Raw genomic sequence first — 27,780 nt, forward strand, 5'->3', positions numbered from 1 at the left:
GTTTTCCACCCCTTCACTTTCAATCTGGGGGTGTCTTTGGTTCTAAAATGAGTCTCTTGCAGACAGCATATTGATGGGTCTTGTTGTTTAATCCAATCTGATAGCCTGTGTCTTTTGATTGGGGCATTGAGCCCATTTACATTCAGGGTAACTATTGAAAGATAGGAATTTAGTGCCATTGTATTGCCTGTAAGGTGACTGTGACTGTATATTGTCTGTGTTCCTTTCTGATCTATGCTGCTTTTAGGCTCTCTCTTTGCTTAGAGGACCCCTTTCAATATTTCTTTTAGGGCTGGTTTTGTGTTTGCAAATTCCTTTAGTTTTTGTTTGTCCTGGAAGCTTTTTACCTCTCCTTCTATTTTCAATGATAGCCTTGCTGGATATAGTATTCTTGGCTGCATATTTTTCTCGTTTCGTGCTCGGAAGATATCATGCCAGTCCTTTCTTGCCTGCCAGGTCTCTGTGGATAGGTCTGCTGCCAATCTAATGTTCCCACCATTGTAGGTTACATATCTCTTCTCCCGAGCTGCTTTCAGGATTTTCTCTTTGTCTCTGAGACTCGTAAGTTTTACTATTAGATGTCGGGATGTTGACCTATTTTTATTGATTTTGAGGGGGGGTTCTCTGTGCCTCCTGGATTTTGATGCCTGTTTCCTTCCCCACATTAGGGAAGTTCTCTGCTATTATTTGCTCCAATATACCTTCTGCCCCTCTCTCTCTTTCTTCTTCTTCTGGGATCCCAATTATTCTAATGTTTCATCTTATCGTATCGCTTATCTGTCGAATTCTGCCCTCGTGATCCTGTAGTTGTTTATCTCTCTTTTTCTCAGCCTCTTTATTTTCCATCATTTGGTCTTCTATATCACTGATTCTCTCTTCTGACTCATTTATCCTAGCAGTTAGTGCCCCCATTTTTGATTGCACCTCATTAATAGCCTTTTTGATTTCGACTTGGTTAGATTTTAGTTCTTTTATTTCTGCAGAAAGGGTTTCTCTAATACCTTCCACACTTTTTTCAAGCCCAGCTAGTATCTTTAAAGTCATGATTCTGAACTCTATGTCCGACATCGTACTAATGTCAGTATTGAGTAGGTCCCTGGCAGACGGTACTCCTCTTGTTCTTTTTGCTGAGGTGATTTTTTCGTCTTGTCATTTTGTCCAGAGGAGAACAGATAAATGAGAGAACAAAACGCTAACAGGTTAACAATGTCCCTAGCAAATATACTCTATACAAATCAGAAAAGACCTGAAACCAGGGGAAAAGAAAGGGAAAGAAAGAAAAAAGAAAGAGGAAAAAAAAAAAAGAAAAAGAAAAAGACAAAAACAAAACAAAAGAAAACAAAAAAAACAGAATATGATCAAATATGATCAGGCTATTGCATAGATCAGTGCCACAAACTAGATTTTGGGTGTATTTTGGTCTGTTAGAAGAAAGTGCCTCCTAAAATTTTAAAGGAAGAAAGACTTATATATGTACAAAATAAGGGTTGATACAATGAAGGGATGGAAGATGACTGTAAAGATGAAACGTATAAAAGGTTTTATAAACGGAATTGATAAGAAGTTGTTTGAAAGAAGAAAGAAGAAGATTTAAAAAAAAGAAAAAAGAAAAGAAAAAAATGGGAGAGATTGTGATCAGGCAGGAGACTAGAACAAAGCCATACACTAGTGATTTAGGGTGTATTTTGATCTGTTAGAAGAAACTGTATGTCAAAATTTTAAAGAGAGAAGAACTTATATATATATGCCAAAAATAAGGGTAACTACTATGAAGGGATAAAATATGACTCTAAAAATGAAAAATAAAAAACGTTTTGTTTAAAAAAGGGATTGGAAAGATGTTGGTTGAAAAAGGGAAAAAGAAAAATTCAAAAAAAACCAACAAAAAACAGTTAAAAAATCAACTTTGAAAAACTAATGAATCATGGTAAAAAAGCCATGAATTCTATGTGCAGTAATCCCCTAGCGCTGGAGTTCTCCCGTTCTCCTTGATCGGTAAACTTGGTCTTGGCTTGCTGGCTGTTTGTGCGGATCCTCTGGGGGAGGGACCTGTTGCCATGGTTCCCAAATGTCTTTGCCGGAGGCAGAATTGCCCCTCCTTCTTGGTCCGGGCTAAGCAAGCTGCTCGGGTTTGCTCTCAGGAGCTTTTGTTCCCTGCAAGCTCTTGGTACAGCTTTGGAAGACCAGGGTGAAAATGGTGACCTCCCACTCTCTGCCCGGAGGATCTGAGAACTCTGGGCCCTGCTCCTCAGAGCACCCCCAGAGAAAAGCAGTCACTCACTCCTGTCTCCCCGGTCTCTGGCCTCACTCCGTGCTCACCCGGCCTGTGACCGAGCGTCTGTATCTCTGGCACCCGACCCCGTGTGGAGTCTCCAAACCCAGCAGATCCCTGCGGTGCATTCCCGCGCCGCTCCTCCTGGGGGAGGGAGGGGAGTCTCCCCAGCTCTGCCGCCTGTTGGGTCCCTGCTGGAGGCGCAGTGGCCCAACTGGGCCGCGGATCACAGTTTATGGCCACCCCGAGCTGCGAGCCCGCGCCTCGGCTCTGTCTCTGCAGCCGGCTTCCTGGCTCCGATACCTGGGAGCTCTGCTGCACTCAGGCACCCCTGGTCTTTCTGTGACCCCGAGGGTCCTGAGTCCACACTGTCCCACGAGGTTTCCACCTTCCGCTTAGCCACTGGAGTGACGTCCCTCCGCGGAACCGACTTCTAAAAGTTCCAATTTTGTGCTCCACGGCTCTATCACTTGTCAGAAGTGGCCGATGGAGGCCCCCTCCCCCGCCGTCTATCCTCCCGAATATCGCCTCGGATTCACTTCTCCGCACGTCCTACCTTCCAGTAAGTGGTCGCTTTTCTGTTCAGAGAGTTGTTTCTACTCTCTTCTTGGATCTCCTGTTGAGTTCGTAGGTGTTCAGAATGGTTTGATCCCTATTCAGCTGAATTCCTGAGACCAGACAAAATCCAGGTCTCCTACTCCTCCGCCATCTTGCTCCGCCCATCCCGAAGTGTATGTTTTTAAGGGCCTGGCATAGAAATGGCTTACTTTGTTTCTGATGACATTCCACTACAGAGCCTCTGTCTCATGATTCCTCTGGATGTAGATTGAAGTGAGTTTCACCACTTCCAGGCCTGGCCATAAGACGTCTGTGCAATACCCCCCCCCACCCACACACTCTGCATGGTAAAAATAGGGACCAGTATTGAAGCTGTTGGTATCACATGCTGGAAAGAGTCTAGATCCTTCCACTTCGAGATCTCCCTGACTTTCCTTAGAGTATGAAGTAAGTGAGAAATAAACCTTTATCATTTTGAGCCCCTGAGACTTTAGGGCTGCTTGTTACAGCAGCTAACATTACTTATCCAGACTGGTACATCATGTCTCTTCTCTTTTCTTCACTTTCTCCCTTAACCAGGTTGGACCTCAAGTTTCATCACTTGAACTATGCTGTATGCAATGTTTATCATGTTACCCCCTTGTCCTTCTGCTGCAGATATCCAAAACCATTCACTGTCCATCACTTCAGCCACACACTTTCTCTGTCTTATTCTGGGGCAACAGAGTGCTGCCAGGTAAAATTCAGTGATGGTGCCAGTTAGTGCCACCCCATCAGTGTCAATTCACTGGACTCTCAGCAGCCTTTAGCCATCCTTAGACATGCCCCTTGGTCAGTCTCCTCTCCCGTTCTCTCTAGCCACTATCCCAAAACTTTACTCATTCTCTATTCCCCATTTCAACTCCTTGCTTCCCCTCAGAGTGGAAAAATCTTCAGAGAGGTGTAAGTGTCTGGTGTTAGCCTTCTGTCCTCTCGCTTAGAAGATTCTCTATATGCTTCCTATATTTTCTATATCCCCATCTCCCCCTTCTTTTCTCTAGTCTGGAGAGAGATTACCTCTCTACCTCTTGAAGTATGTGAATTTCCTAGGGCTGTCTAGGAAATACATAATAAAGTACCTTGAACTGAGTGGCTTACATAAGCAGAAATCTATTGTCTCATAGTTCTGGAGGACAGAAGTCCAAGATCCAGGTGTGAGCATGGTTGGTTCTTTCTGAGGGTTTCTGGTGGTTTGCTGGTCATCTTAGGCATTCCCGATCTCTGCTTTATCTTCACGTGGTGTTCTCCCTGGGTGCATCTCAGCGTTCAGATGTCCCCTCAGCTCTTTTCTCCAACATTGGCTTCTCCATCTGTGTCTGTAGCCTGATGAATTGCACCAGCCTCTGTCAAAGACAGAAGAATATCATCAATTGCATTTGAGAAGAACCCAGTGATCAAGTACTGGGGATTCTGCCACATCTCTGCCAGCTGTGCCCTCCACACTCCACCAGGGATAGTCATGTTCTGCTTAGGAAGTTGCAAAGGATCCCAATGGTCTTCCTGTTTCTACTCTTATGGTCTTCTACTCCATCCTCCATGCCCTCCTTCCCAGATGCAGCTATCAGGTTTTTTAATGTACAGTTCTTTTGTGTGTATGGGTTAAAATATACATATAATGTTTATCAAAATATACATATAATGTTTACCATCTTTACCATTTTAAGTGTATAGTTCAGTGGCATTAAATATATTCACATTGCTATGCAGCCCTCACCACCTTCCACTGCCAGAACTCTTTTCGTCTCATGAAACTGGAACTCTGTCCCCAGTAAACATTAGCTCACCATTCTCCTCCTTCCCCAGCCCCTGGCACCCACTGTTCTGCTTTCTGTCTCTATGACTGGTGACTATTCTATGTACCTCATATAAGTGGAATCATACAGTATTTGTCTTTTCATGACTGACTTATTTCACATAGTGTAGTGTCTTCGAGGTTCATCCATGTTCTAACATATTGCAGGACTTCTTTCCTTTCAAACACTGGATAATTCCATCATATGTATATGCCACATTTTGCTTATCCATTCATCTGTCAATGGACACTTGGGTTACTTCCATGTTTTATCTATTGTGAATAACGCTGCTGTGAACACATCTGTACAAATATTTCCCCGAGACTCTGCTTTCAATTCTTTTGGGTATATACCCAGGACTGGAATTGCTGAATCATATGGTCATTCTATTTTTGGTTTTTTGAGGAATCATCAAACTGCTTTCCACAGTGATTGCATCATTTTGCATTCCCACCAACAGTGCACCAGGGTTCCACTTTCTCCACATCCTTGCCAACACTTGTTTTCTGTTTCTTTTGGGTAGTAACCATCCTAATGGGCATGAGGTTGTGTCTTATAGTTTTGATTTGCATTTCCCTAATGATTAGTGATCTTATGTGCTATTGGTCAATTGAATATCTTTGGAGAAATGTCTACTTAAGTCCTCTGCTTGTTTTTTTGAAGCAGGTTGTTTGTTTTTTTGTTGTTCATTTGTACGAGTTCTCTATGTATTCTGGATATCAATCCCTTATCAGACATATAATTTGCAAATATTTTCTTTCTTGTGTCTCTTTTTTGGCTACGGCTTTGCTGAACCACTGAGCCATTGCTAAGTGTGCCTGTTGGGTAATCCTAGCTGAGCGTGGGTGGGGGCTGTGCTGGAAACACCACCGCTCACACCATCCCACCCTCTGCCCACAACACCCCACCCTCCGCTGATGCTCAGGATGTCCCTGGAGTGGGTAGAGCTGACAGTGCAAATTGGTGATTCATGGGTGGGGTAGGCACTGGGGCCAGCAGTCATGGGTCCTCTGCTTTGTGATGCACTGCAGATGTGGACTTGAGAAGGATGAAAACAGAACCACCTGCTCAAACCTGAGAAAGAGGAAGAGGGGAATGGATGGAGGGAAGGGAGGAGTGAGGGAGAATGGAGATAAGGCAGCCTCTTGCTGGTTCTTCTGTCTTTGTGAGTATGATGATAATTTTGCATTCAAGGGGAGGTTGCCTAGCACTCTCACTTGCTCTCCCACTGAATTGAGAATTTTCCTGAGCCTCAGGGAGTGGGTGAGGTAGCAACAATTACGTTGGACTTTCACCAACTACAGCTCTGAGATCTACCTTAAGTTGATTGGTTGGGGGCCTTTGTAGGAAAGAGTGATTCAATTCAGCCAAAGGTGAGGTTAGCTGGATGAGGTGGTTATTCCTTCAACAAACTAAATAGGTGTTTTTGCATCATTGAGGTAATAGTAGGTGAGAGAAAGAGCACTGGATCAGAATCGTGGGGTTCTGGGTTCTGGCTTGGTTTTGCATCTGACTGAACAGGCTGGCCTTGTTTGAGTCCCTTTGGTTTCTTCAACCAAACCTTCTTCTTCAAAGAAGCCTTTGGTTTCTTCAACTTGAAAGAATTGGCCTAGGTCAGTAGGCCATGATGAATTACTAGGTTATAAAATCAATATGGGGAGTTGCAACCAGCATTAAAAAAAAAAAAAGGAATAGAATAGAAAATGTTCCAGTGCACAGTAAGTATTATTTTATGACTTTTGTTTCAGACATAAATATGGGTGGTAATTTTGGGCTGAAATGTAAAATGTATTTTTTTAATTAAACATTTTTTAAAGAAAGATTTTATTTGTTTGACAGAGAGAAAGAGAGCACAAGCAGGGGGAGTGACAGGCAGAAGGAGAGGGAGAAGCAGGCTCCCCGCTGAGCAGAGAGCCCCATGCAGGGCTCGATTCCAGGACCCCAGGATCATGACCTGAGCTGAAGTCAGATGCTCAACCGACTGAGCCACCCAGGCACCCCTAAAATGTATTTCCTACTATGGATTTCAGGCGAAAACTTTTAAGAACACTGGAGTGGTAGATGAAGTTCTTTCCAGCAAACATATTTTATATTTCTAGGTTAGTTATCAAATACCCAAGTATATAATATTTTAAAACCACTTTTCTCTCTTCACCTGCATGCGTGTGCACGTGTGCGTGCACACACACACACACACACATATTTTCCCAGGGATCTCCCTTTATTTATTCATTCTGAGAAATCAAAAAGCGATGGGACTGCAGGAGTGGCAGTGGAAGGAGGAACAAAGAGAAGCAAGAACTTGGTTTTGGGTTTCTGGAGGGCCATGAGGCCAGAAGATGTGTCTTCTCAGGACTTTCCTGCTCCTCTGCCTCCCTCGTGAGCGTGACTTGGGACCAGGGCATGTCTACTCTGGAGCTAATGGGGAGGAAGAGAATCTGTAGGGAAACATCCATATGGGTTGCAGAAGGCTGGGAAATTCTTCCTGAAAGATTCAAAGTATTGTTCTACCTACTTGATTTTCCCACCTGTCCTCCCTTGTGAATGGAGAAGGGAAAAATTATCCTCTGAATAATCAACCACTTGACTTTTCCTGACTTGGGGCATGACCCCAGTTGCCAGTGGGACTTCAATGTGTAGAATCGTGTGTCACACTTGTTAGGAAGAGAAAGGGGTTGACTTCAGGCTATCTTAGCCTCTCTCAGCTTTTATTTCCTTTCTGCTGTGTCTGTGCTCCCACCTACCTCCTGGGTTGCAGGGGTAACATCCTCTACCCCTCACCCCCACCCCTTCTGACAACCTGGTGAGCATCAGATTACCCACTGCAAGGTCCTCACTCAGAAGCAGGGTATTCCAATTTCAGTCCCATAACTTGAGAGAAACTCCCTCTCTCTCCCTTCCGAACCCTGCTCCTGGCATTGCTATGTTAACATGGGGATTGATGAAGCCCAGGCATGATGGGATAGTCAAAGATGAGTCCTGAATCCACTTTGAGGATGAAACCCATTTACACATGTAAAGAGCATTGAACAGTGCCCACTTCTTCCTAAACCCTGAATCGATGTTTGCTATTATAATGAGGCTGGTGTTGGATCCTTGCTCAATTTTCTCTCGCTCCCCCTCTTAATGGAGAAGGGCCAAGTTGGGCCTATAATGGAGTGAAAATCACTCAAGAGAGGTGATTCACACCATTATCACCTCCAGAGACCCAGGAAGGTTAAAATGGCTTGGGAGGGGAGAGGTAAGTATGGAGGGAGGGTTTGAGAGATGAGTATGTGTGTTATGTGGATGGCAGTTCATCTGCCATAGAAGGAGGATTTTTCTGGTTTCCTAGAGAAGCAGCAGAAAATTCATCTTGCTCACAGATCTGAGGGGAACACAGCTGTCCATGGAAACATGTGTTTGTGCAGCTAGGCATGTTTCCTGTAGAGGGGTGAGCATGCGAAGATGTGGGGGACATGCAGGGATGGGGATGGTGTCTCTGTTCATTAAAGGTTACTGCAAGTGGGAGCCTGGGTGGCTCAGTCCTTAAACATCTGCCTTCAGCTCGGGTCATGATCCCGGGGTCCTGGGATCGAGCCCCGCATCAGGCTCCCTGCTCGGCAGGAAGCCTGCTTCTCCCTCTCCCACTCTCCCTGTTTGTGTTCCCTCTGTTGCTGTGTCTCTCTCTGTCAAATAAATAAATAAAATCTAAAAATAAAATAAAGATTACTGCAAGCGAGTGAGTGTTGGGCAGGAGCCCCAGGATGCACTGGCTAGAGGTGTGTGGATTTGTGTTTTTCAGGTTATTTCACTCTGAGCACTCGCAGAATCTTCACAGGCATGGTGGGAGGAATGATGGTGATGGGGTGCCAGTAAAATGTGGGAGAAGAGAGTTATAGGAAGTTCTGGTGCTGAGGGTCCCACTGGGCAGACTTTGTCTGAAACGGCACAAGCAGTGGGGCAGGAGGTGAGGCGTGGCCCAGTGACCCTTTGAGACAGCCCCAGAGAGCACTCTTCCATGTGATTATGGAGGGCCTGGAGGAAGGAGATGCAGACACTTACTGGTGTGGGGTGGACAGGGCCACAAGTGTCCCCCAGGCCCTGATGGCAGTGACTATTTTTCCACCTCCCCACCCCCTTTGCCTACATGGGTTGAGGTCAGGGGTGCTCAAACTCTCTTGCTTAGGAGTGAAGCGAGCCTCCAGCCATGGCCCGGGACTGGTTGCCCAGGGGGGCAAGGAATGCACCTGTGTGTGTGTACATATGTGTGTGTAAGAGCATGCATCCGTGCCTGCATGTAAGCATGACAGGTGAAATATGTGGGGTTGAAGCTTGAACCCTGGAGTCAGAAAGCTGTGTTCAAGTCTCAGCTCTGCCATTTGCTGGCTGAGTGACTTGGGCAAGTTACTTAACCAGTATGTGTCTCAGTTTCCCCATTAGTAAAATGGGATAATAATAATATTATCTCTAGAGTAGCTTTGAGCATTACATAAGTGGTAGGGATAAAGTGCTGATCACAGAGCTGGTGGTTAGTTAGGACTTACAAGATAGTAACCATTGACACTCTAATCCAGGTCAAGTCAAAGCTGCAACACTTATATCTCCGGGCTCTGGCAGGGAAAAGTTGCTATGTTTCTGGGTTCTGGGTGGTCTCCTTGGTTCTCTCCCTCAGTCATTGAAACCTCATTGCCTGTCTATTATGGACCGAGTCTGGTGATGTGGGCGGTGGGCGGGGAAAATAGTCTCAGTCTTCTCAGCCCAGTGGACTTGGAGGGAGTTGCAAATGAGGACCCTGGAGTGGGAGGTGAGGAAAGAAAGGGACAGAAACCAGGAACAGTGGTGGGGCTGGGGAAGCCCATCCATTATAGACCTCCAGCCACTCACTCTGTATGGATGGTGACAGGTGCAGTGTAAGTGTGTGGGTGCGGGGGGGTTAGTGAGGTAGGGATTAAATGGTGTTTGGGTGGGGAGGGGTTACCCTGGGTACACGGCACCCAGGAGGGCTCCTCAAAGGAGGTGGCATATGAGCTGTGTCATCGCCCCCCCACCCTATGGCTCCCTCAGGGTCCCCAGCCATGCTCTTCTGCTCCTTCTTAACCCAGCATGAATGCAACTATGTAATTGCAGCTCCCTCACTTGGGCCCCCCACTCAGAAGGAAGCATGTGCACATCCACCAGCATTTTTACCATGTTTCTCTTTTATGTCATGTGCCTGATCTGTGTGTGGGTGTGAGGGAGAGCAGGAGGGTCTGAGTCCTGCCTTCTGGGATTATCAGTGTCCCCACAGTGGTGGGAATGTGCTGAAGCCTCACCCAAAGGCCTCTTATGGGGCTTCCTGGAGGACTGGCTGAGGTCCCTGAAAGACCCTTCCTTCCAGGACCCCCTGCCTGTGCTGGGGGTATTCTGCTGTGAGACAGGACTGGGCCCCCCCAAGAAGTCATAGGGGATCCTCCTGCTTGGCCGTGGCACCTCCCCCAGGGACAGTTCCCCTCTCTCTGTAATCCCAGGGTCCCCTGAGGAAGGGGAGAGGTGCAGTTTCATGACGACTGGAGACTCTGAGCCATTGGAATGTTGAGGCAGAGAGTGACTTGTGACCTGCTTTGTAGGCTCAGTGCAGTAGCAATGAGGACCACTGAGACCTTGGCCAGCATGGGAGCCTGGGTCTGACTGGTCACATGGCCAATCCTGGCCTTCCTGCCTGGTTAAAAAAAACAGATCCCTGCAGGGAGTTCCCACTGTCCTGGCTTTATAGTCCCCTGGTGAGGATGCCAGGCTGGGACACCCCTGGCTTTGGTGTGACACCTTAGTACCTGCTGTAGGTCCCAAGTAGAGCCCCTGTACCCAGCCTCTGCCTTGGTTCTCTGCTCTGTCTCTCTCCTCATCTCTAAGTGTGAAGGTGTTAGTGGCCAGTGTTTGGGTTCCAATTGCAACTCTGTTTTTTACTAGCAGGGTGATGACACTGGGCAAGTCACTTAACCTCTGTGTGTCTCAGTTGCTTCATCTATAAAAAGAGGATGATTCTAGTGACTATGGTTGTTCTAGTTACTTGTGGCTGTTTTGTGCCAAAAATTAGTGGCATAATGTAATGATTTATGATGTTCATGGATTTTGTGGGTCAAGCATTTGGACAGGGTATAGTAGGGAAATTTGTCTCTGGTCCAGGATGTCTGGACCTTCAGCTGGAAGGCTCAGATGCTGGGGGCTGCAATCACTGGAAAGCTCTTTCACTTACATGCACCTGGCATTAGCAGAGGCTGTTGGCTGGAATCCCACATGTGACCTCTGCATGCGGTCTGGGCTTCCTCACAATATGGTGGCTGGGTTCCTGAGCAAGTGTCCCGTGAGAGCCAGGTGGGTGCTGTCTCCTCCTGACCTGTTCTCGGAAGTCACACATTGCTTCCGCCATGTTCTATAGTCAGAACAGTCAATCACAAGCCCACCCAGCTCCAAGGGGATGGGAAATAGATTCCACCTTTCGAAGGAGAAGTGTCAGGCTTCTGGAAGAGCACATGGGGCTAGAAATATTGCTGTGGCCGTGTTTGGAAAATACAACCTGCCGCAGGCATGATAACAGAGCAGCCTTACAGAGTCAAAGAAGAAGCGTGAAGGTGAAGGGTGAAGCGTGGAGCCCAGTGCTCCCCACATAGTGAGCCATTCTCCCTTCTGCTCTCTATTCTGTCTCTCCGTGCCTCTGGGGAACAAATGTCTGTCTCTGTCTCTGGGGAGACAGGTTGTAGCTCAGCCCCCTCTCTGCCTCTGGGTGAGTGGGTCTGGGACTTGTCACTTACTGAATCTTCCCTGGGTGGGGGGAAGAGATGGAGAAAAGAATGAAGCAAGTTCAGGAGAGGTAACACACAGGTCCCATGAAACCACTACCACCTACCCAGATGGGTGGGAGGATATGGAGACTACAGCTATTCACTGCCAGACACAGAGGCGGGGGACATTTGGTCAGCCCACGGGTGTGTGTGTGCGTGTGTGGTATCAGTTGCTAACGTTAGACCAGGGTCTGTGCCTAGCACTTGATGTCAGTGATCTCATTCATTCCTCACAGCCGTCATCAGGAGGTGGATGCCACCATTCTAATGAAGGAACTGGGAACTAGAGAGGTGCCAGGCAGGGTGAGGTGTACTCTCTGGAGGAGTGGGAGGCCAGTGGTTAAGGGGACAACAGTCAGGCTTCCCATGAGGAGCAGAGTGAGGACAAGCCAGAGACCTGGTGTTTGGGTGTGCAGGGCCTTAGAGGAACAGACCCCCATTCCCAAGAGGCCCAGTGAAGCAGTACAACCTGATATGGGGTCGGGGAGGGTGACTGGGGCAGCAGTACTGGGAGTGGTCGGGAGAATGAGCCACTGTAGGCAGAATTAGCGATGGCTTGGGTGTTCAGCCACCAGGCGCCCAGAATCCACTGTGGCGTGTGCAGGCAGGAAGTGATTGTTGATAATGCACCAGAAGGTCCTGGCTGGTGGTCCTGGTTTTTGCTCTTGAGGAGCCAAACGAGGATCCTGAATTGTTCTTAAGCTGCCCTGGACAGTCTAGACAGAGGGATTTCAGTAAGAGTTGAGGAACTATTTTTTTTTTTTTTTACCTGAATACTGAATAAATCCATGCCAAACTGCTGGCCAGCATCAAAGGGGGAAGTCACAGTTCACAGTTTGTGAAGACTCTCCTCCAGTTAGTGAAACAGGTTCTGGCTGTAGACTTTGGCTTCAAGGAATGAGACTTGACAGCCAAGTGTGGCCATTCTGGACAGCAGCTCTCAGGTTGAGGGTATTTTTACCCTGGGATCTGGAAATCCTGCTTTGGGGTGTATATCCCAGGGAAATGTTCTGCAGGCCCCTAGGACTCATGTTAGAGGATGTTCATTAGGCACTGTTCATGGAGGCAGGGAGCTGGGGGTCACCTAGGCGTCCAATACGGGGCACCGACGAGTGGCCTTGGGCACCTGCTATGGAATAGAAGCTGGAGCTGGAAAACAGCAAACTGGACACTCAGTGACATGGATGAGGCTTAAGAACTTGGTGCTGAAATTGCACTACTGGGTATTTACCACAAAGATACAAATGTAGGGATCCAAAGGGGTACGTGCACCCCAATGTTTATAGCAGCAGTGTCCACAATAGCCAAACTGTGGAAAGAGCCAAGATGTCCATCGAGAGATGAATGGATAAAGAAGATGTGGTATATATACACAATGGAATATTATGCAGCCATCAAAAGGAAGGAGATCTTGCCATTTGCAATGACGTGGATGGAACTGGAGGGTGTTCTGCTGAGTGAAATAAGTCAATCAGAGAAAGACATGTATCATATGACCTCACTGATATGAAGAATTCTTAATCTCAGGAAACAAACGGAGGGTTGTTGGAGTGGTAGGGGGTGGGAGGGATGGGGTGGCTGGGTGATAGACATTGGGGAGGGTATGTGCTATGGTGAGTGCTGTGAATTGTGCAAGACTGATGAATCACAGATCTGTACTTCTGAAACAAATAATGCAATATATGTTAAGGAAAAAAAAAGGAGAAGATAGCAGGAGGGGAAGAATGAAGGGGAGTAAATCGGAGGGGGAGATGAACCATGAGAGACGATGGACTCTGAAAAACAAACTGAGGGTTCTAGAGGGGAGGGGGGTGGAGGGATGTGTTAGCCTGGTGATGGGTATTAAAGAGGGCACGTTCTGCGTGGAGCACTGGGTGTTATGCACAAACAATGAATCATGGAACACTACATCCAAAACTAATGACGTAATGTATGGTGATTAACATAACAATAAAAAATTATTAAAAAAAAAAGAACTTGGTGCTGAGTGAAGAAAGTAAAACCAGAATGAGATGGATGGCCCGAAACCATCCAAAAATTTTGGTTTTATTTTATTTTATTTTTTATTTTTATTTTAAAAATTTATTTTGATTTTTTATTACGTTCAGTTAGCCACTGTATAGTACATCATTAGTTTTTTTTAAAAAGATTTTATTTATTTATTTGACAGAGAGAGAGAGACAGCAAGAGAGGGAATACAAGCAGGGGGAGTGGGAGAGGGAGAAGGAGGCCTCCCGCTGAGCAGGGAGCCTGATGTGGGGCTCAATCGCAGGACCCCGGAATCATGACCTGAGCCGAAGGCAGACGCTTAACGATTGAGCCACCCAGGTGCCTCTGAAACCCTCAATTTGTTTCCTGTGGTCCATAGTGTCTCATGGTTTGTCTCCCTCTCTGATTTCTCCCCCTTCAGATTTCCCTCCCTTCCCCTATGGCCCTCCATGCTATTGCTTATGTTCCACATATGAGTGAAACCATATGATATTTGTCTTTCTCTTCTTGACTTACTTCACTTAGCATAATCCCCTCTAGTTCCATCCATGTCGATGCAAATGGTGGGTATTCATCCTTCCTGATGGCTGAATAATATACCATTGTATGTATGAATCACATCTTTATCCATTCATCTGTTGAAAGACATCTCGGCTAAACATATGCATACAAAGCAAGCAGATGTACCTTATAATCACAGGGATGCAGGGATGTCCACTGAAGGATTGCTTTTGAGGTGTGTGAACAGGTGATGGAATTGAAAGCACCAAATAAAGAAATGACAAGTTTTGTTGGGGGGGGGGTTTCCTGGACCAATGAACTCAACTCACAGGACCTGAGGGAACCTCCAAAAACAAAACAAAACAGAGCAAAACGGAAGACAGGAAACCCGAGATAGCGTGTTGGGGCAGGGTTAGGAGAGAATGACATTAACACAGGTGCAACGGTGGCTGAGGCAGGGGTCAAGTCTGCCAGTGCCAGGGTTGGGAGGGAAGGCTTTATCTGTATCTTGAAGGAAGCTGAGGGGGTGCAGATGCCCAGACAGGTGGATGGGAGGTTGGGTGGGCATCGAGAGATCACCGTGTGCACCATTTTGCTGGCCCAAGGGAGCACCTGCTGTTTGGGCATTGGAAGTCGTTTGCAATGGCTGGGGCACAGAGTGTGAGCTGTGGAGGACTGGGAGAGGCTGGAAGCCAGCCAGGAGCCAGGTCTGGTATATCACACCAGGGTCTGGACTTGACTATAGCTAAAGGGGAGATGGAGAAAGTTTGAAAGCAGGGAAGCCACTGAATCAGATTTCAAAGCTTCCTCCTTTTCTTTCAAAAGCACCAGCAACGTCTGCATTCTTCACACACTGACATCCAGATTTGACACCCATTCAAGGACATCATGCCTCCATTCCAAACGCTCTATTTCTACAGTAGTTGCTTATTAGTGCTTGCATGGGGTCCTTTCTGGAGTTGGACAGGCCCCCAGAAAAATTCTCTCCTCAATCATTAAGGTTTTGACTCACATTGTTCTTCATCTCCATTGTTTTATGCAGAGTCCACTTATTTTTTCAGTTTTCAAAATGCATTTGTCATTTAATTGTTTTATTTCTTAGAACTCTATCATGAGCACCTCTCAAGAGCTGTGTGGATTTTTTTTTTTTTTAATAAAGGAAATGTTAGTAGAAGCAATTATGGGCGAGCTCGTGCTTGTTATTGCTTCATCCTACCTTTGCTCAGCATTACCTGTATGGGCAGGTGTCTCATCTTTTTTTCTTCTAATTTTGGAGGTAACCTTTCTGACTTTTCGCCTACATATGGGTCGCTCATTGCTGAGAGTGGGGGAGAGGTTCAGACACCTGTCTCTGGGATGCAGCTCTCTTGTGTGGTGCCATCTCCCCTACCCTGGTCCCTTCACTTCCCCCTGCTGATGTTCTGAAAAGCCTGGTCTTCCCCGGGCCCGTGTGCTATGCTCTGGTTGAAGAATAAAGACACAGAATGGGGTGGGGGGCAGAGGAGAGCACCATTCTGAGACCCATCTCCCATGCCTACCTCTCCCTTCCCACCCACCAGCCAGCCTCCTGCCTCTCTGTGCTCATCTTAAGAAAAAAACCAAAAAGCTTTATTGAGATATAGTTCACATATCATGCAACTCACCCATTTAAACTGTGCAATTCAGTGGCTTTTGGCGTACTCACAGATATGTGCGGCCATCACCACACCCCATCTTAGAGCATCTTCATCATCTTCAAGAGGAAACCCCATACTTTCTAGCTATCATCTCTTCCTGCATCTCCCCAAGTCTAAAGCAACCACTACACGACTCTGTATCTATAGATTTCCTTATTCTGGACTTTGTAATGAATGGAATCACATACTATGAGGTCTTCAGTGACTGGCTTCCTTCACTTTGCATAACATTTTCAGGTTCACCTTGTAGCAGGTCTCATTCCTTTTAATGGCTGAATAATATTTCGTTGTAAGGTTAGATCACATTTTGTTTATCCATTCATCTGTTGATGGACATTTGGGTTGTTTCTACCTTTTGGCTATTCTGAATAATGTTACTAGAAACCTTTGTGTACCAGTTTTTGCATGGACATATGTTTTCATTTCTCTTGGGTGTACACCTACGAATGAAATCGCTGGGTCATATGGTAACTCTATGTGGAATCCTTTGAGGAATTTGTAGACTGTTTTCCACAAAGTGGTTGCACCATTTTTCTTTCCCATGAATGGGTATATGGATGTTCTGAAATTTTTTTTAAGATTTATTTATTTATTTATTTGACAGAGGGAGACAAAGTGAGAGGAGGAACACAAGCAGGGGGAGTGGAAGAGGGAGAAGCAGGCTTCCTGCCAAGCAGGGAGCCGGATACGGGGCTCAATCCCAGAACCCCCCTGGGATCATGACCTGAGCTGAAGGCACTTAACGACTGAGCCACCCAGGTGCCCCTGGGTGTTCTGACTTCTTGACATCCTTGCTAAGACTTACTATCTGACTTTTTGATGGTAGCCATCCTAGTGGGTGTAAAGTAGTGTCTCACCATGGTTTTGATTTGCATTCCTTGATGGCTGCATTTCCCTAATGTTGTCTGTGCTCATCTTTGCACTGCCCCAGCTTCTATCTCCTTTCTAGTGTAGTGGGGCAGACAGTGATAAGATGAGCCTTGTCTCCTAGGAGCTAAGCCTCTTCCCCCAAATGTATGTTCCAGGGGCTTCTGACAGTTGCTGATAGGGGTGTGCAGGCCAGAGCCCTATGGGCCTCCTGCTGTCCCCAAGCAAAATGGCTCTGGGCATTGAGTTGACACCAGACAGTGGTTCCCATGTCGTATAAGCCATGCTGTGGATTGTGCAGCCTGTGGCCTCTGGCATTGGTAAGATTTTGGGGCGATGGAGGTGGGAAAGAGGCTGTGCTTCCTTTGGGAAGGTGATCTCTTGACTTCTTACCTGCTAAGCTCTTTGTCAGTTTCCTACTTCCTCTACTGGCTTTCCCCCCAAATCCTTAGGGCTAACAAACTTGCCTGGGATATGTGGACTTGATTTGATGATGTCTGGTTTCAGGACGTCTCTCTGCCTCTGTCTTCTTATCTATAAAATGGGGATAATGGTACCTGCCTTACAGCTTTGTTGTGAACTTAAATAATTTGGGCAAAGCTGATACCTGTGTCTTCAAGAAGAATATGTTTCTGATGTGTAAGTTGAATTGGAGGGAATGTATAGCTGGTTGACAGACCAGATGAGAAGCTAGTCCTGGTCCAGGACTATTCTAAAGATAGTTAACATTTACTGAGCTGTTACTCTGTTCCAGGCCCTGTGCCAAGGGCTTTACGTTTGTTCACCCTTTTATTTCCTATGAGGTAAGAATGGTTACTATTACTCTATTTTACAGATGAAGAAGCTGGGGATGAGAGTGATTTAGCAACATGCCCAAGGGCACATGGTTAGTACATGATGGAGATGGGATTTGAATCTGCATGACTCCAGAATCTATGCCCTTCACCACACCCTCATATTGAATTAGATTAATAGCATACAAGCAGGTAGAGCTTCCCCACAGGAGGTCAGAAAGTTGGGTCCAGAGCCCAGAAGAGAGACTAGGTTAGAGGAAGAGATATGAGGTCAACCACATGGAGGTAGTGGTTGAGAGAGTTATGGGGAGTCCTCACCCCAGATATTTAAGTGGGGTGTTTTATGACCCAAAAGTATGCAGCCAGAGAGAAGGGACAGCTCGTTAGGTCAAGCAAGCAGCCTCAGACAGGAAGAAAAATGAGAGATGGGGACAAAGGCTGTCCTCTGTTGGAGGTTTTATATTTTGGGACTGACTTTCATGAAGCCTTGGGGTATGATCCAAATATTATATTGCCATTAAATGAAGAAAAGATCAGCAGATTTCTCTTGTTGTTCTTAGGCCATTCTCTGAAGTATCTCTTGCCACTCTTCCCCTTTTCCTAAGTAGAGCTTCACATTAGGAAGTGGCTAGGAGATGAAAGAGGAAGTAGGTGAGAGGCAGAAACACAAAGGAAACTTGATCAAGTAGCAAGTGGACACCGCAGGCTTTGTCACAAGCATCTGGATTTGCTGGGGTACCAGACAGAGAGACAGGACCATGTGGCTGTCCCCAGTTCTGCTCCTTCTCTGCCTCTCAGGTGAGTGGGGCTGGGGCTTTGGGCACTTGGTATTGGAATAGTGGGTAGAAGGTCTGTCCTGGGTTCAAGCCAGAGGAGAAGTCTCAGCAGAAACAGGAAGGACACGTCCATTCATCCCTCTGTATATCCTTCTATCCCCTCAGACATTCATCTACAGATCCTACATACTTACTGAGCACCAGCTGTGTGCCAGGACCAGCTGTGTGCCAGGAGAGCAACTTCTGCACTCAGAGACTCATGGTTGAATGAGGGAGTCAAGTCACTGTGACACAGCGTAGAACTTTGTGTAGAAGAGATTTGTTCATGTGGTATGGAGGTGCACGACAGGGGTCCCAAACACTTCTCTTGACGCAATGCAAGTCCTCACCGAGGCTTCACTGGACTTTGGTCTTGATGGATGAATGAGTTGGCTGAGTGGAAAGTGTGAATAGCTTATGCAAAAGTGTGGATCTCTTTAAAGATCATGGAAAGTTCAGGAATTAGCAATAGTTCCGTTTTGTCAGAGCTTAGTTTAAAGGGGTTGGAAAGGTTTCTTAGAAGGAATTAAAGAAGGGTCTAAAAAAGCATCCTCAGTATCCACCTTAAACCCCCGCTAGAACAAGGTGTGGTGTAGTCAGGTAAATAAAATTGTCCATTGAAGGTTGGAGTTTAGGAAGAGAAAGTCTTTTTTTTTTTATTTTTTATTGTTATGTTAATCACCATACATTACACCATTAGTTTTTGATGTAGTGTTCCATGATTCATTGTTTGTGCATAACACCCAGTGCTCCACGCAGAATGTGCCCTTTTTAATACCCATCACCAGGCTAACCCATCCCCCCACCCCCCTCCCCTCTAGAACCCTCAGTTTGTTTTTCAGGGTCTATCGTCTCTCGTGGTTCATCTCCCCCTCCGACTTACTAGGAAGAGAAAGTCTTAAAAAAATAAAAGACATTCAACATGCATGAGAGCCCATTCTCTGTGGGAAGTAAGTTCAGGGTAAAAATTAGAGGGTATTCTTCATGTTTGTAGAATAATTTTTATGTTGGGTGAGACATAGAACCTGCCCAACATAATGATGGACTGTTCCAGAATAGTGGGTGGAAAGGCAGAGGTTTAAAGAAAGAAGACCAGTTGGGTGACACTGGCCAAAACGTAATTTTTTTTCTCAGTAACACAAGAGAGTGGATGGGATGATCTTCAAGTTCCCCCAGGGCCCTCATAACTGAGATCTTAGACTCAGGAGACATTTAAAAGAGATGTATCTCATTACACATGGGAGGTGCTCAAAATGTCTTAAATGAGGATGACGATGATAATGGATATTTTCATTTTTTTGATAATGGACTTTTTCCTGAATCACCATAATTTAGGAAATGGGCACCCAAAGCAGTAGTGGCTAGAGCTGGCTTGCACCCGCTCACAAGAGCTGATTATGATCTTATTTTCCCAACCCTACATCCAGTGACAGCATGTTGTTAGCCTGAAATTAGTTATAGTGAGAGTATTTACACCACAGAAACCAGGAAACACTACGAACCATGGCTTCTCCTTGCACCTCGCCTTGCTCCCTGCCCAGAGCTGGTTTACCAGCATATCACTGCTACCTCAACATCTGCTTGCTTAACTCTGATAAAATTGCCTAAATGCCCTAGCTTGGGTGCAATTAAACTGGAGATGGAAACTTCTTCCTACCCCTTCACGTGCACTGGCTGATCTCTCCAACCCCACAGGTTCAGCTTTCCATCCATTTACAGCTAGAGTTCCTCCTGGGTCCAGATGAAAGCTTTGGAGTCACTTGTAAAGACTGAAATTTTGGTTCTTCTTCTTTTTTTTTTTTCCATCCCAGCTTCTGGCTTAGCTCCTTCCTCTCTGTTCCAGCATTCTCCCACCCACCATACCCATTGGGATTACAAACACCATTTGGAAAAATGTCACCACTTTACATTTATGGAGAGTTGTATGGCTAGCCTGAGAAGGGAAGGGGGAAAGGTGGTAAAGAAAGATGGCAAGACCCTGGGGATGGTGATGGGGTTGGGGGTGGTCATTTTGTGCCCCAAACCTGTGTCAAGGAGCCTGTGAGGGTCTCCTTGGGACCCAGCCCTTCCTAACAGTGTATTGTTCCTCCCTCGAGAGTAGTCTGGATGAGGGCCAGGGGTTTACTTTTCCTCTCTTAAGAACACCCAGAGAGTGGAGTAAACAAGAAGTTGTGCTCCTACAGAAAAAGTTTGAGTTGCAGAAAACCTGCATGCAGAGCCTCACTCCAAAGTGAAGTGTTTTTATACGTCACTGAATCTCATGCCTGCAAAGGCTAAAGACAGGGCAGGACAGCTAGCTCACTCTGCTCCTTCTCCAGCTTTGTTCTGATTCTCCCTGTCCCCAAAGGGCAGGATCTTTGTGTGGTTACTCTGTGTTTCTGGGCTCACAGGGCACAGGTCTCTACCTCTCTTGTTAACCATAGTCTCCAGACTCTCTGGCTCAGGTTCTAAGCTGAGATGTCCCTCCAGGCCCCCATCCCTGAGCCCGGAACCGTCCACACCTCCCTGGCAACTTTCCCCTTGGTCTTCAGGCAGACAGCTGCTGTAGGGGCTATTGAGATGGAGTCCTGGGATGTGGCTTGTATTTTCCAGGCTCTTTGTCCCTGATGGGCCCCAGCTCTGTGACGGGCACCTTGGGTGGCTCTCTGAGTGTGCCGTGTCAGTACGAGGAGGGATACCAGAGGCATAACAAATACTGGTGCCGAGGAGAGTACGGCATAACATGTGAGAAGATTGTGGAGACCAAGGGAGAAGAAAAAGAAGAGAGGAGTGGGCGTGTGTCTATCAGAGACCATGCTGATAACTTCACCTTTATAGTGACCATGGAGAACCTTACTACAGACGATGCTGGATCCTACTGGTGTAGAATTCAGAGAATATGGTTACCTGACCCTTTAGTCCAGGTTAACGTGTCTGTTTCTGCAGGTAAGAAATTCTCTCACTCCAGCAACGAAGCTGATGGGTCTTGTCTCTGGGTCTTGTCTAGTCCTCTGTCCCAGTGGTGTTGGGAAGAGCCTATGATGAGGGCAGGGTGAGAGGCAGCTGACTTCTCAGCCTTGGCATGGATGGGGGTGTGTAGCTGAAGGTACCCTCACTCTCACAGGGCCTGGGCCTCACTCCATTGCCCGGGAGGCCCCTCCATGCTGGACCAAAACTCTTTCCACCATGCCCTTTGGAAACCTGTACCAAAGAAAATAAACTCTTCATACATACATCTGCAGCTTCCTCACAGAATATTCTCTCTACTATACCGTCCTGAAATTGGCTTCATTCCTCTCATTTCAAAAAATAGTCTTCTTGAGTGGAAGCTGCTCTTTCTTCTACCCCCATGTGCTATAGGATCATGAAGCTATGTCCAAATTCTCCCAGCTCCCATCACAACTTCCAACCTATTATTGTCCCATCTGCTTCCTTTAACATTTGTGTCACATGGCCACATGCATCCCCTTCTTCTCCTTGGCAAGGCCTTCCATTGGCTTCTAGGTTACTCCCTGACACCCCTAATCCCTGTCATCATCTTGGGAGTTTTTAATGAGTAACTGTCTCAGCTTCCAGGACCTTCTCAACTGCAGTGGCCTGCACTTCCACTCTCCAGAATCCCACTCCATGGCAACATTGCACATCTTGCTGTCACCCCAAAGTGGTCCATGTCCAGAACCCTACCCTCAGGCATTGTCCTTTCAGACAATTTTCTGTGCATCAGCCTTCCCACACCCTCACCCCTGCTGGCCCTATTCTCAATCTCACATATGCCTCCAGTCCTTGGATCCCTCTCTCCATTCTCTCCCCATTTATTGCCTACCCCTCCCCTGCCCTGATCTCACTTCCTTCCTAAGCCAGGCCCAACTCTCATGGAAGACTATGTTTTCTTCACTTACCATGCACCATTTCCCTACCCAGCTCTCAAAACCCTCATCCCTGGATCCATCTTAAAATTAGAGTGAGCAATCATTGGGGTTTGTGTAGGACTGAGAAGTTTCTTGGGATGCGGGGCTTTCCATGCTAAAACTGGATAACATCCCAGGCAAGCTAGGGCGAATTGGTCTCCTACCTAAAATCTCTCTGCTGCAGTAGTGCTGGAGAAGTCACAGACGGCGCCTATGGGTGTCAGTACAAGTTCATGGTTTCTAATATGACTCTACCATTCTTCTATCTTACCAAGGGCACATGGGATATCAGACGTGAAATCTCTCAATTTCTTTTCTTCTCCCCCTACAAACTTCTGCAATGCCTAACTCATTCTTCCCCCTTTCCCTTCTAGGTTGAGGGTGGTTTCCCTCCACCTGTTCAAGAACAATCATCTTGAGGCTGGCTCCTCACCCTGGAGCTCCTTGCCTTCCCATCCCCTTGAACCAAATTCCCTCCTTGCTCATCTGTATCTTCCTCCATCAATTATCCACACTCTCTCTTCACCCCAGTCTAGAAAAATGCTGGGTTCTCTCATGTCCTCCCTGTGGCCTCCTCTAGGTGTCACCATTCCTCATTTCTCACCTTTCTTCTTGCCTGGATGGTAGCTGAGGTCTGAGTCCTCTGTGCTCTTGCTGTATCTGATGGGAGTTCTGCCCCTGTGTCCACTCTCTACTGACGTGAATCCATCTACTTAGACGCCTCTGCCCTGTGTGAGGGCAGGGATGGTGCCACATCCATCAATGAATCCCCAGTGGCAAAGACATCAAGGACCATGGTCAGATGAAACAGAGCCTGTCCTGGGAGCACTGGGAGGGCTAAGCCTCTGGGAGGCTTGCTTTTTTTGGGGGCAGTCATGAGGTTGGGGCAGAGACACAGGTTACACCAATAGCCTGGACACCCGAGATTTAGCTCCTGCCCAGCCGGGAGTTAAAGTGGCCTTAGTTTCCATCTGAAGGGTGCTGTGAGCCCCCTCCCACAGTCTCTTTCAGGCTTCTGGGCTACAGGTGAAGTCATCTTTTCCAGACTTGCCCCTGTTCCTCTTCCCTCTGGGGCTCCTCCTCGGCTGGAGAAGCCTGTGAGAGACCCCTGCTCTCACCCTAGGCAGAGTCAGACTTGGGATGGAAAGAAAGATCTGGCACTTATTAGAGGTGGCTTGTATGGCCAGTTGTGGAAGCGTCTCATTTGGTCCCTGAGAGGCTCACTCCATCCTGGAAGTGACCTGGGACTAACTTCAGAGCATCTCTCAAGTCCCTTCTGCAAGTGGGCAATCGTGTGTAATATTGGGTCCAACTGGGCACTTAGTGCATGGCTGGGGAGAGAGCATTTGCCTGATATGTGATTTGTCTCCAGCACCAAATAAAACAACAGAGAGGACCACATGTCAAGCTGTACCTGCTGCCTTTCTGGGGCTGAACGGCAAGCAGAACCCTAGCACCGAGGAGGTGTTGACCTACTGCTCAGGGTAAGGGCCCACAGCCTAGAGCCCACAGAGGAGGGGGTTTGGCAGCCTTATGGGACCTTGTGGTGGGGGCTGGCAACACACCATGACCTTTTAACCTCACTGTTGGGTTTTCTTCTTGTTCTGGTCCTGATTTTTACATTCTCCATGGCTGCATGGGGATTCCACGTGGAAAGTATCACTTGTTTTGGGAGTGCTTTCCCACATGGGGCAGCTGCAGGGGAACAGGAGGCTGGTTCAGGTGAACATGCAGCTCCTCCCATGCCCATCCCTCCCCCTCCCCTTCCCCACCTGGTTCTGGACTCTGGCTTCTGATTCTGTGGCCCTAACTTGGGCTTACCTACAAAGGTCTTTGCTGTACCAGAGATCCAGGAGCTCGTTGTGGGGTACAGAGAAAGATGGGCTGGCTCCAGGCTGTTTTCCTCCTCCCAAGATCCCCAGAAAGGGCTGCCATGTTGTCGTCTGGCCCTGCAGGGCCGAGGATAAGGGTCAGAGATTTAAAGTGAGAGTGAGGGTGGCTTTCAAGAAGTCAGTTGATAAGGAGAAATGTGAGAGGAAAAAGACAAAGAGGAAGCTTCTGGAAAGCAGGCACTGCTGGGCCCCTCTTCTCTTTGCCCCATCACCTCTCCTTAACAGGATTCCCGGGGGCAGTTCATGGTCAAGGGAGGGGAGGTGATGGGGTCCCAGAGAGGGGCTGCCCGGGCAAGTGTCCTTTCCAGGTTTGATCCTGAGATATGAGGGCTCTAGAGTCAGGGCACAGGGACTGGTTGGGAGACAAGGGTCCCGGGCTTCCCCCTGAGGAGCCAGTCATTTCCTGTCTCTATGTTCCCCCACAGGTCCTTGCTCAGCAGTGTCCACTTCTGGCTCCTGATCTTCCTGAAGCTTCCCCTGTTCTTGACATTGGTGGGTGCTCTCCTCTGGGTGAAGAGGCCTCAGACGGGCTGTGGAGGAAATAAGCCTAATGAGGATAATCCACAATGTAGTACACTGTCGCCAGGAATGCCCTGTCCAAGAATGTAGCCCTTCAGACTGGACAAGAGAGACCTTCAGACTCTGGACTCCAGGGCAGGGGGGCAGCAGTGCCTGGATTCTGGAGGGACCCAGGTCTTTTTGAGGGTATTGTTCCAGTGCCTGGAGGGAGAATCTTGGGTCTTAGAGGACACTTGCTCTGAGTCCTCAGGTGCAGGAAGGATGAGTCTCCTGGGTTCATGCTCTGGGTCCTCCTTTCTCTGCCACAGATCCTTTAGCTCCTTGCCCTCATGCCTACCTCCCAAGGGCAAGAATTCTCTGGAAGTTGCTGGGAAGCCTGGCCCTTTATGCTTCTCCTTTCCACAAAAGCTTCTCAGTTCAGTGTTCCCCAGGGCAATAACCACCTCTTTCCAGCAGCCAGGAGGCTCTGTGAGGACTTGCCCCTCACAACCTCCATCCTTGGGCTCAGAGGGCTTCAACCTCACTTGTGTCCCTGAGACCAGGGAGTGTATGGCTGGGCTCAGCACCTCTCTGCCTGGGCCAGCTATGACTGAGAAACTTCAGGTTAAAGCTCTGGCGCTGATTGGAGCAGTAGTGGGATGAGGTAGTAGGTGCACCTAACATCACTCCTGGAATTCCCCAACTGGGAGGGCCTCCTGTGCAGAGAGCTGATGGATGGTCCACTTCAGTAGAAATCTGGCTGAAGACACATGTTAACAGCTGGCCCTTTCCACAGGACAAGCAGACATAGTTTTCCAAAGAAGGGCACAGGACCCAGAGGTGAAGAAATACTTCCCCATTGGGATGGCATGATGCCACAGGCACCACGGGACATACCAGCCCCAGAAAGGACTCAGTTGGTTTCAAATGCTTGTCAATGGCTCCCTTCCGGAAGTGTGCAGGGCCATACAGAGTCTGTCACAAGCACGCGTCCCCGGCTCCACTCAGCTCCTTGTGTCTAGACCAGCCCTCTCATCTCCGCCACGCGAAGCCTTCCCTGAGCTCATGATGCCAGTTTCTAGAAAACGCTCAGCTCCTAAATGCTGTGTTTGCTGGCCGGGCAGCCACGCTCAGAACCCAAGTCCCAGCATGGCTTCTGCTAAGGCAGGGCCCCTCGTGGTCCCTTGAGGAGAACTGGCACTGGCCCAGGACTCTGCAGAAGGAGAAATTTAACCAAAGAGGCACATATGGACCGTATGATAAAACACACATAGGGCGATGTAGGAAACAAAATGCTGGGCAAGAGAGAAGCTTATGATGTACTTTATTCTTTCTCAAACTTATTTTTAAGTATTCTAGTTTCTTTACCTTTCCATGTAAATTTTAGAGTAAGTTTGTCTTTATCTACCAAAACAGCCTTGCTGGGATTTTGATAGGAATCATTTTAAACTTATAGATCGTATTGGGATAATTGACATCTTTCCGGTATTGATAATGTGGTACCTCTCACAATTTATTTAAATATTCCCTGGCTTCGGTCACCCAAGTTTTGTAAATTTTAGTATATGGATGCTGCACATGTTCTTTTAGATTTATACCAGGTGTTTCTTCTTCTTGTCCAGCAGCTGTGAATAGCACTGTTTCAATTCAGTTTCTACATGCTCGTTGCTAGTATAGAAATAGCACTGTGTGTGTGTGTGTGTGTGTGTGTGTGTGTATGTATGTGTATATGTGTATTGATCTTTTATCCTGTGACTTGTTAAATTCATTTTTTAGTTCTGGCAGTTGGGTTTTGTTTTGTTTTGTTTTTTGTAGATTCCCTGAGATTTTCTACACAATTATGTCTTCTGCACAAAGGGACAATTTTATTTCTTCCTTTCTAATCCGTGTGCTTTAATGGTATCCTGGAAGCCCTAGGAAGCTGCAGGAAGGTCTTAAACACTCTCCATGCAGGACCTGCTGTTTCCTGGCATTTCTGCTTTTAAAAGAGAAACCAGAAGTGAAATTGCTCATATTTACATGTAGGCAACAAACTCCATTTAAAAAATATTGTGACCCGAACAAAACATTCATAAGTTCATGCAATTATGGATGCAGTCTGTGATCTGTGAGTAAAGCAGAGAAATTGCAGAACATCATTGTGTCTGCCTAGTATTTACACCTGGGGCCATATGGTGCCCTGCAGGCTTGGGAACTGACCTTTGAAGTACACAGATGCACTTGCAGGGATGCCGTGTGGGCCAGCCCCAGGCTGGCTCCGGGACAGATCCAAGTCTGTTCCCTGGCCTTATGACTGGGGCCAGGGGGCTCAGCCCTTCCGGGCTCCTCATTCTTTAATGTGATGTGAAGACACTAGATTAATATTATTCCATGTGGCAGTTAAAAAACAGGACTGCAAATTTCTTGACACTCCTTTTATTAAGAGTTGGGATTATGTCCCCTCCCCTTGAGTCTGGGTGGGCTGTGGCCACTGCAGCCAGGAGCCCAGAGCAGAGCTTCCCAAATGTTATTCCATAATTATCCTCCTAAGGAGACTGTTTACTCTTCCTAGAAGTGCACCCCCGCCCCTCCGCACTATGACATTTTAATGCCAAAGATATACTGTATATGTCCATGTTCTATTGATCAGTTGATCTTCTACCAATAGATCATTTATGTTTTATATACGAAAAGAGTAGCATTTTTTCACCCTCCAAGAACCAATGTTTGTCCCTGTTGAAAGGCCCAGATAGAGCCTGGTGACAGTGACCCTGTGTGACGTCCGAGGCCAGGCCAGGAGGAACCCCGTAGCCCCTTCCTCAGTCTCTAGAAATGCTGGCTCTGGGGGCTCTCCCACTCAGAACCCGGTGGCCACAAGGAGAGGCTACCTGTAGGGTCTCGGGTCAACAGTCAGGACTGAGTTCCTGGTTGGTTCACCCTGGCTCATGTTCCAGACACGCGGGCAAAGAAACTTCCGGATGACAGTGGCACTGAGCCATGTGAGTCACCCCACCAGCATATGTCTTTCCAACTGAGGCCCCAGACATGATGGAGCAGAGACAGGCCATCCTTGTCTCAACCAGCTGGAATTCCTGACCACAGAATCTGTGACATGACAAAGTAAGGAAAATCTAAGCATGGATAACGGGACCGTTCGGCCTCTATCCGTTCTAGGGTCGGACAAGACAGTAAAGAGGAACATGCTGCCTCTGCCGTGGGCACGGCGGCTGTGGGGAGGGTGCTGGCTGCTGCCAAGGGCCGCTCTGTGACTCAGCCCTGCGGCGGGGACAGCGGGCCCGAGCTCCCATGCGGTAACACGCAGGCTGCTGGGCCTTGAGGTCTCGCCCTTTCCTGACGCGAGACCCAGAACCGCGTGGGCTCAGGTGTCAGCATGTGGCAGAGCTGTTCCCCACCAGAAGC

General features: G+C 47.4%; 1 protein-coding gene and 1 pseudogene across 1 annotated transcript; both read left to right on the plus strand.

The window, feature by feature from the left end:
• The first annotated feature begins 8,521 nt into the window (after positions 1-8,521).
• LOC148163361 (CMRF35-like molecule 5) lies at positions 8,522-10,451 on the plus strand (annotated as a pseudogene).
• Positions 10,452-18,009: 7,558 nt separating this feature from the next.
• CD300E (CD300e molecule) lies at positions 18,010-27,665 on the plus strand. The gene is made up of 4 exons (XM_028112684.2): positions 18,010-18,087; positions 20,697-21,029; positions 23,364-23,475; positions 24,309-27,665. The coding sequence occupies exons 1-4, from the start codon at positions 18,048-18,050 to the stop codon at positions 24,490-24,492; spliced, it is 669 nt and encodes a 222-aa protein (XP_027968485.1). The 5' UTR covers positions 18,010-18,047; the 3' UTR covers positions 24,493-27,665.
• The last annotated feature ends 115 nt before the right edge of the window (positions 27,666-27,780 follow it).

This window comes from Eumetopias jubatus, unplaced genomic scaffold (genome assembly GCF_037043125.1).
Source record: "Eumetopias jubatus isolate StellerSeaLion01/CBP00866 unplaced genomic scaffold, mEumJub1_p1.0 scaffold_10, whole genome shotgun sequence".
NCBI classification, from domain to species: domain Eukaryota; kingdom Metazoa; phylum Chordata; class Mammalia; order Carnivora; family Otariidae; genus Eumetopias; species Eumetopias jubatus.